This window comes from Arachis duranensis, chromosome 2, assembly GCF_000817695.3.
Source record: "Arachis duranensis cultivar V14167 chromosome 2, aradu.V14167.gnm2.J7QH, whole genome shotgun sequence".
Lineage (NCBI taxonomy): Eukaryota > Viridiplantae > Streptophyta > Magnoliopsida > Fabales > Fabaceae > Arachis > Arachis duranensis.
The window spans coordinates 5,463,691-5,473,850 of NC_029773.3; the positions used below are offsets into that span (position 1 = coordinate 5,463,691).

At 27.5% G+C, this 10,160-nt stretch overlaps 1 protein-coding gene across 2 annotated transcripts; it reads left to right on the forward strand.

Annotated features, from left to right (window-relative positions):
* Window positions 1-2,095: 2,095 nt before the first annotated feature.
* Window positions 2,096-5,165, forward strand: LOC107473127 (probably inactive receptor-like protein kinase At2g46850). Of its 2 annotated transcripts, none has more exons than XM_021134829.2 (4): window positions 2,096-2,364; window positions 2,646-3,152; window positions 3,682-3,765; window positions 3,984-5,165. In XM_021134829.2, exons 1-4 carry the CDS (start codon window positions 2,097-2,099, stop codon window positions 5,039-5,041), a joined length of 1,917 nt encoding a protein of 638 aa, XP_020990488.2. In that variant the 5' UTR covers window position 2,096; the 3' UTR covers window positions 5,042-5,165. The 2 variants fall into 2 exon arrangements, with proteins under 2 accessions (XP_020990488.2, XP_015948157.2); XM_016092671.3 differs by having other exon boundaries at window positions 2,649-3,152.
* The last annotated feature ends 4,995 nt before the right edge of the window (window positions 5,166-10,160 follow it).

Sequence of the window (10,160 nt, forward strand, 5' to 3'; positions counted from 1 at the left end):
CAAATAATTTTTAAAAAATTATAATTTAATTTAAAAAATTATACCAAATATTAATACTATAACTTTCAGTAAATTAAAAATTAAAGCAAATTACTTATAGACGTATCCATCTTAGTCCCAAATGTGGTTACCAAACTTGGTATTCTCAGATAGAATTAGCGCTATTTTGGGCTTTCAGACCTTCCATCATTTTCTGCACCAGAAATAGCACCGCATCACTGCATACAATTTTCAAAGACTAAAAAGAGTGTCATATCCAGTCTAAATTGTGATACAATAAAATAACTTAATTAACTATTCTTGAATAACATACCAAACCAATTTAATTTTTTAAACTAAAGTAATTGTTACATTCAAAGACTTGAGACTGTTTCCTAAAAATAACAATAATATTTTTCTTAGTTTTTATAATATCTCTCAGTCCAAAAAATAAAAAATTAATATATTGCAAATTAAAACTTTATTTAAGAGATTTGTCCTTAATTAATAAATTATTGCATACACAACACTTACTTAAATGGGTTACTAAACTAATCAATAAATCAACCCAAATTAATAATAATAATAATAATAATATAAAAAAATTTCAAATGTTCCTAAAATAACCAATATTTTAATAATTTTAATAGATGAATTTACTCAGCTTTTCTCATTTTGTAAGGTACGCATTCTTAACATAACATAAATGACAGATCTGACATTCCGTAATTCTCAAACTAGATTACTTGAAAATTCTTTGATATCTTCGTTATTAATAATATTTTATTATTCCACATTGAGTGCTCCAATTACTATCTCAATTCCCATGCAAGTAAGTTATTTTTTCTTTGCATTACTCTATATGAGTCTTATATATTAAGCACCTTTGTGCAATTCAACATGGCTTGAAATTCTCACAATAATCTTTTAGCCACGCTTATTACACATATCACACACTTCGACACACTAATTTGCACCCTATTCTACAGACCAATCTTCTCCCTCTTCCCCAACTTCCATAACTTACTCCATTACCAAGTACCTCCCTGATCGTGCCACGTGTCCATTAATGTGTCACTGATTGGAAAATCTCAATAGGGTCCCTCATATGTCAGAAACATACAATGCATGTAATATGATATCATATCTCATTATCTTTTATTTTGCACGTATGTGCTTTATTTGTACCTTCAACACTTTCTCTCTCAATAATGTTGAGTCTAACCGTCTAAGAAGAATTATATATAATCATTCAATTTTATTTATAATAGTTAAAATTATTTTAAAAATTAAAAATAGGTGATTGTAATTAAATTTAAAGTTTTTATTGAAATGTTCTAAAAAAAATATACACAAGAAAAACTTTTATACATTTACTAATAGATAAAACCTTTACAATAATAATAATAACCATTTGATAAAAAAATATTTCTATATTCTTAAAACATATTTTATATAAGTTTGTATATTTAAATTTATCCGCATTAAGACTACTATATTTGCCATATTATTATTATTATTATTATTATTATCATTATTATTATTATTATTATTATTATTATTATTATTAGGGTAAAGTATAATTTTTATGCTTGAAATTTGGCAAAAATTTCAAAAATACCCATAAGTTTTATTTTGTTTCAATTTTGTCCCAAAAATTTTCGATTTGCATCAAACATATATCATAGACGGCTAAATTTTCAAAAAATTTAAGACCAATCTAATAATAATGCATGAAAATTATGCTTGATTTGCTTGAATTGAATGTTGTTCTTATGAAATTGTTGTTGACCTGGTCTTAAATTTTTTTAAAAATTTGCTGTCAAGAGTATATTTGATGCAAATCGAAAAATTTTTGGGACAAAATTGAAACAAAATAAAACTTAAGAGTATTTTTAAAACTTTTGTCAAACTTCAGAGACAAAAAGTATACTTAACCTTATTATTATTATTATTATTATTATTATTATTATTATTATTATTAAGGAGTAGTCATGAATGTATTGTTTTCTTTAATACCTACACACTGCACACTAACTTGCTCTTTCTTCTTCCTTTATAGATTTAAATAGACACTTTCAGAGGCATTAACATAGCTTAATTAATTAGTAGCAATGATGCATATTATTATTGGTTTAGAACTTCTTGTGTTCTTACCTTTTTCTTGTTCTCTTCAACCACCTAATTTGCTTCCAAATCCTTGCAATGAAACTTGTGGAAAACTCCATGTTCCTTTCCCATTCTTTGTCAACTCTTCTTGTGCCTCAATCTCAACTTCTTTCAACCTTTCTTGTTCAAACTCCTCTAACCTTTTCCTCAAAATTGATTCACAAAGTTACAAGGTTTTAGAGTTCTTCAATGATGGCTTGTTGGTGGACTTTCCAGGTAGGTATCTATATATACAATCTCAGTCGTTTGAATAAATTTTAAGCACAAAATCGATCATTTACCTGAATATTTTTGTTTTTTTTGTTTCTTTTTTTTATATTCTTTTTAAAATTTAGTAGATCTTTTAAATTTGATATTGTTTTATTTGTATTAGTACAACATGTTTTTGCAGTGTTACGAACACTTTGTAGTCCTTCGTACAACATAAAATTTGGCCGTAGTTTTATTAATAAAACATAATTTTTTTCGTGTGTTATGAACACTCTGTAATCCTTCAGCAGGCGCATCGTCATCTTCGACTTGCCGAATGTACAATGACTTGAACTCATTTGGGAAAAGTTTTGAAGGAAAAGATGAAGATCAGTATGGAATCTCATTGGACAATGTTGTTGGACTCTATGACTGTGATGACTCCTCAGTATGCAAACCAGATTGTGAAACAATTGAGCTTCCAGGGTGTGATGGAAGTGGCAACAACCTTGGATGCTGTTATCCACTAAGTGATCATAGCATATGGCACAGTGGTGAAGGGTTCTCAGTGTTCTCTGAATTTGGATGCAGAGGGTTCTCAAGTTGGGCTGTTGTTAGAGGATCTAATTCAGGAAAACATGGGGTGAAGTTGGAATGGGGTGTTCCTTTGAAGAAGAATTCATCATTAATGGAGAAAGTTTGTGATTTGAATGCAGAAATGGTGAATGCCACTTCAGTTCAAGGTGCAGTTAGGTGTGTTTGTCAAGATGGATTTATTGGTGATGGTTTTCTTAATGGATCAGGATGCTTGCAGTGTCAGTATTTTTCTGATCCTTTTTACTATTATTATTTTTTATTTTTTTTTATTAATAATGATGAAAAAAAATATGTCAGTAAAAATAATTATTTTTTATATTGACTAGATGAATAGTCATTCAAAAAACAAATATAATTAGATAACTGGGTAACATATTTTACATTGTCGTTACATTAAAATTTAAACTCAACTAATTATTAGATGTTTTAAGAAAATTTCAAAATTTTCTATATCATTAGTATACCTATATATTTATTATCTTTGTGAAAATGTCACAATCAAATGGCTCAGAAATCCCAACATATGAACTTACCTCTTGAGTTTTGTTTTTTTGCCATTACTTGTTTCAATGCACATAGAAAATCAAGTTAAAATGGCTGAACAACATAGAATCTTAGGCTTAGATGCATCAGCTGAATTAAGTAAGAGATTCACTCAATTTTCTGTTCATCTGATTCTTCATAAAAAGAGCAAATTAATTACTTCTTTCTTTCTCTATTCATATATATTGACTTTTTGCATTGCAGCTTGTATGAAGAATGGACAGGAAGCATATGGAGACAACTGTTACATCAAAAAACATGATCAAAGGAAAATGCTCATCATTGTAGGTAAGTGGTCATTATAATTTTGATAATTTTTGTTTTCATGTCTCCTTATTTTTCTCTCAGTGACCCGTTCTTGTAAATAAATACAGTCAAAATAACAGAGAAATTCTGTCTATTTCTAAAGAAATTTGTATGTCATAATGTCTGTTCTGTTTTGTGACAGTTACCAAATATGGCATAATAAGAACTTGTCCACACTTTCCCTTGATCTTATGATGCAGGAATCTTGGGTCCATTTCTCATTGTTGCTTCATTGATTGCACTATTCTATCTTCTCAAAAAACCAGCAACAAAGCCAGGAATGTTTGACACAGAGCAGGCCTATTACCACAGCATTTCGTTCCGAAAACCGAATCGAACTCGCCTGTTCAGCCACCATGATCTAGACAAAGCCACCAAAGGTTTTGAAGAAGGACAGAAGCTTATGAGTGGACCAGTTGGCTCGATTTTCGCCGGAGTTCTCGGCGACGGATCCCACATAGCAGTTCAGAAGCTAAAATGTGAGAATGAGAAGGACATAATCCAAGTTGTATCACAAATTGAGATTCTATCAAACATTGTGCATAGGAACATGGCTTGTGTTCTTGGATGTTGCATTGAATCTAGTTACACTCCTCTAGTGGTTTATGAGTACCCTGCTAATGGAACATTAGAGGAGCATTTGAATCATGAATTCAAAGGAAATAATGGAGTTGGTTTGGATTGGTATAGAAGATTGATCATAGCTACTGAAACAGCTTACATTCTTGCATTCTTGCACTATGAGAATTCCCCTCCAATTTTCCACAACAATCTAAAATCTAGCTGCATTTTCTTGGATGATGATCTCTCAGTCAAGATCGCAGGGTTCGGCCTACTCAATTCTAAATTCAAGTATGAATCTCATCACTTTTGCAAGAATGATGTCTATGACATGGGATTGCTTCTACTTGAGATCATCTCAGGCTCAAACTCGACTCACCAGAAGTCTCCGCCTACGTCGGCTTTGGAGAAAATAAGGGATGGGAAGCTAGAAGAGATTGTTGATCCTCTCCTTTCGTATCACGAGATGGCGCAGCTCCGGCGAGATCAGGTGCAGATTGTGGCAGACCTTGCAACAAGGTGTGTGCTATTTGGTGGAGATGGAAAGATTGGAATGGTTGATGTTGTAAGAGAATTGGTGCACATAACAAAACAGAGTGGTGATGCTGCCAATTTGGATTTCTTGGAGGAAACATTCTCAAATTCAAGCCTTCTTCAAATGATTTCAATGTCTCCTGATTCTATCATTATTCATTGAAATCTCTTTCAAATTTTGTAACATAAAAATTGCATAACTATTGACTACCAAGCCCAAAAGTGTATGTGTGCTTTAGAAATCACCTATGGCTATTATCATTGTAAATTCTTAAGGAAAATACTCACGTGACGACATCTTTACGTGAAGAAGACATTGTGAATCATTAGATGATTTGGTTAAATATATTCGGTCAAAAATATTAAATTATCTAATAATTCACAATGTTATCTTTACGTGAAGATATTATTACGAAAGTATCCATTTATTAAGAATTTACATTAAAATTGTATAAGCAAGTGACTCTGAAAAGTGGTAGGTGAGCTATATCTGATTCCTATCAAATTAATGTATCTATCAATTGTTTTCTGCATTAACCTATAAGATATTACATTTTGTTTTTTTCCTAATTTATTTAGGAAAAGAGATTATCTTTTTTCAAGTGTAATTAGACTTGCTCTTATAGAAATATATCAATAGATAAATAGAAGTTACAGTAAATATTTTCCATGATCTACATTCGAGTACTGACTTTTTTGTTTCTACTTCTAAGAATCTTGTTTGTTTTATGGGATACTCTTTAAAAATACTACTTTTAGACAATTTAAATAGAAAATTTAAACTAAATATATGTTTTTTTAAGTTTATTTATATAAAAATATTACTTTCATTCTCTTAATCAATATTTTTAGAGTACTTTTCAGCTAAATTCTTCATTAATTATGGGTTAAAATGTATATATCATCAAGTTTAATACTGTTAAACACAATTACAGTTAATACTTAATACTTAGGGAATTGATATCTAAAGTTACACTCATATTTTAATTCAGCCTATAAAACTTTGATTTCTCAATTTGATTTTTCAAAGTAGCATTCATGTGCACATTAGTTCCTGGTGTCTTGTTTTTGTTACAGAAGTCAAAACCATTAACAACATGCTGACTAGATTTCTTAATAACTATTTGAAGTAGCAATTAAAACTATTTTATTTTTAATTTGTTCCTTACAAAGTATTTAAAATAATTCTAATTCTAATTTTACTTAAGTATTTTAAATGTTTCTTAAAAAATAAATTAAAGTAAAAATTTTCAATTGCCATATTAAATAGCTATTAAAAAATTTAGCATCATAAATGTTAATCTCTTTTAGCATGTCATCAACAGTTTTATGACAAAAATAAAGAGTAACGCAAGTCATAAAAACCATGTTGAGAGATCATATTCAAACTTATAAATATCAAATTATGGAAGTATAATTTCATAACTAATTTGAATATTAACTCATGCAGTGATTTTCATTTTTCGCCTGTTTCCTCGTTTTGCTTCTGATGTTGGCCTTGGTCTTCCTTCGGACTAGGGGTATGCATCACCCGACTCGACCCGATCCGAAGATCCAGTCCGGTCCCAAGCACTTTAGGACTTAATTTGGTGTGATTTCATTGGGTCTAAAGTCGGGTAAGTGTCTCAAAAATAGACCCAGTCATTATTTCGGGTCGGGTTCGGGTCATGACTCGGGTCACCCGAAGTCGACCTGGTGGTCCGGTCATCATACACAATTAATATTTTGTGTTATTAGTGATGGATGATGGCTATTCTTATGTGGAATTTAAGTATTGTAAACCTTAATATTTTGTGTTATTAGTTATTATAAGACTATAAGTTAATGTTTTATGTTTAAAATGCATAAGATTTTAGACTAATGCATAATATTGTGTTATTTGTATTGATTTAAATATTTGGTGTTATTATACAATATTAGTATTGATTATGATTATGCTTTAATTTTAGAGAAGAGTCGGTTCTTGTTTTTCTAAGTGAATTTTACCATGTCAAATAATAGTTGGAGCCTTGGAAATTTGGATATTTTCACATGCTAACTTATAAGAAGGTATCAAGATAATGTAATGTTAATGATCCAGTTTTTACCCGGTATAATCGTGACCCGAAAGTGTATAGGTTTCATCGAGTCTAATAAATAGGCCCGGTATATATTTCGGGTCGAGTTTGGATCACATCAAACCTGGTTTTACTCGATTCATGCACACCCCTACTTCATACCTTGTATTTTTTTTTTTAATGGTTCCAGTTTTGGGCCTTTAAGGAGTTTTTGGTTAACAAAGAACAAAACCAGATTTATTTTATTTTTTGTGACATAAAAAACCAACGTTATTTAATTCATATATATATATAAAGCACTATTTAATGAAATTTTGTATACTTATCTACTTAATATACTAAAATTGGGTTTTCCCCCAACTACTAAAGGTGACGTGTCGATCTCTCATACTTCCGTTTTCCCTCCAAAACGAATAAATTTTTTTTCTATTCTAAATTATTTTATTATAATTATATTATAATTAATACTAAATGAATAATATATAATAATACTAATTTGGTAACATATCTTCATTATAATTATATCAAATCAATATTTAATGCACTATTAAACTACTTATCAATTATCAATTAAAAATACTTTTAATAATTTTAATGATAATAATAATATCAATAATAGTAATAATAATAATAAAAAATCTTTGTTACCCATTCACGTATATCAAATAATTTTTTTAAATTATTTTATAAAAAATATCTTTAATATAATTATATTGTAATTAATATTTAATGAATAATATATAATTATACTAATTTAGAAACATATTTTCATTATAATTGTATCAAATCAAAATTTAATGCATTATTAAAAAATTACCTTAATAATAGATAATTTACATATTTATTTTTGTTTTACTAAAGTCTATATATAGTGTTTTCCTGTGGTACATGAATCTAAATTTGAGAGTCAATTCATAATTTTATATTTAGTGTTTTTTTACTACTTCATAGAATAAGAATGTATTCTTCGTTTTTTATTGAAGTTGATCCTTTTAAGGTACAATTTATAATTTTTTATAATATTTTTTTATATACTCATTTTATTATATTATTATTTTGATAATTTTTTATTTGTTGTTACTCTGAGTTATTCTTATCGTCTAATGTTTCAGTTCGATTGTCTTTTGCCATAATCATTTACAATGCATCACATCCATGAAATACCTCATCGAGTTGTCTTCACTGATTCGAGTTCCAACTACATGGATGTAAGCGTTCAAATAAGAGGCAATAGTCTCTACTTTACCGAAGGATATAAGCGTTCAGTTTTGCTAAATTTGACAAATTCAGATATGCAATTTCAATGATTGGTAATATATTTAAATTTTCTTAGTTTAAGTTGTTCATTATTAGAATAATTTTTTAACATATTTTGATTTTTTTCAGAAATTACCAGCTTTCTTTTGCATGCATGCAATGCCATTGAGGGGAATAAGAGTTAGTTTGATTTCTCGGTGTGGCAATTCTATACCTTGCCGCATTGCATGGATAGCGGATGATGAAACTTATCTAACAAGAGGATGGTCTGATTTTGCACGAATTCTAAATATTGAAACTTACGATGTTATTTCAATTGGTTGTCGTTACAAGAATGATTCTATACTATACGTGACTAAGAACTAGAATAGGTTCAATATTGTTTAGGTAATTTGGTTTTACTATTAGTATTTGATTAAATTATAATGTTTAGGTAATTTGGTTTTACTATTAATATTTGATTAAATTATAATTATAGAATTTTAAATTATTGCCTCAGTTTATATATTACGATTAATTTTTGTGGATGTGCTATTTTTAAATAATTTAATAAAATAAAGTAGTGTCAGATATTATTAAGTTTATTTTTATCCTTTATTTCTTTATTTGTATTTTCATTATATTTGACAAAAAATGAACCTACACATATATTAAATCATTGACCTAAAGACAATTTATTTGTCAATAAAAACAGATTTTATTTATAATTGGAATAAAATTTATTTGCCAATAATCGGTGGATAAAATAGAAATTACACCCATGTCATACAATTATAATTGATTAATTGATATAAAATAAAATTATACCCGTGCCATGAGTAATAATCTAAATAATTATATCTTAACAAAATATAATTTGAAATAATTTATAAACAATTATCTTAACAAAAATAATTATTTAATAATTGATTTAAAAATCAATGCAAAAAATAATTATTAATAATAGTATTATTAACTGGGTAAATAATATAATTTTAAATTATTACTTGAAATATAAATAATATATGAAAATCTATCGAGTAAATCAATGATTTTGCACCTTAATAATTTGACAATTATTACTCAATTAACCAGTTAATTGAATTAGTAATAACAATTTTCAATTTCAAATTTTGTAAATTAAGTAGTTATTAAAAACTGGGTAATAACGATTTATACAGGAAAATCATTGATAAATTCAATTAACCATATAGAAGATAATATACTAACAGTTTTAGTATATTATTTATGGCAAGCGAAATTATTTCCTCAGATTTTTTATTAAAATTGAAATTAGTAATAGTTTAAAAAAAAGTTTATTAATAAAATTACTAATAGTTACATTTTTATACACAAGATATATGTTTTCTATATATTATTTAAAAAATATAATGAAACATGAATAATGAATGAGTATGTTAATTCTTCGACTAGCTAATTAATGCAAAATCGAGTACCCTTTTTTATTCGATTGAGGTCATATTCTGTTTGGTGAAAGTTTTAATCACCTTAATTAAATCCTGTCTTCGTGCCTTAACTTATACAAGTAGTAATATGTTACATATTATTTGGTATATCTAAGTAGTTATTTCTTATAGTGGAGATGTAAAAAATCATATTAAGGTTTATTGCCAAATAATTAGTGGATGAATAATAGTAGATTATATTATTTTAGAAAAGAATTTTCATTATAATTATATCAAATCAATATTTAATTATGATAAAACATGTTAATTATAATTATATCATAGAATTATAATAATTACGATATTTATGTTATATATTTTAATCATTTATGTACGTAAATAATTAGAAATCAATCAAATTAAATTATCACCGTAAATAATATGTTGTATATTATTACGGAAAATAATCCGTAGATAAAATTGAAATTACACCCGTGTCATATAATTATAATTGATTAATTGGTATAAAATAAAATTATACTCGTGTCATGAGTAATAATCTAAATAATTATATCTTAACAAA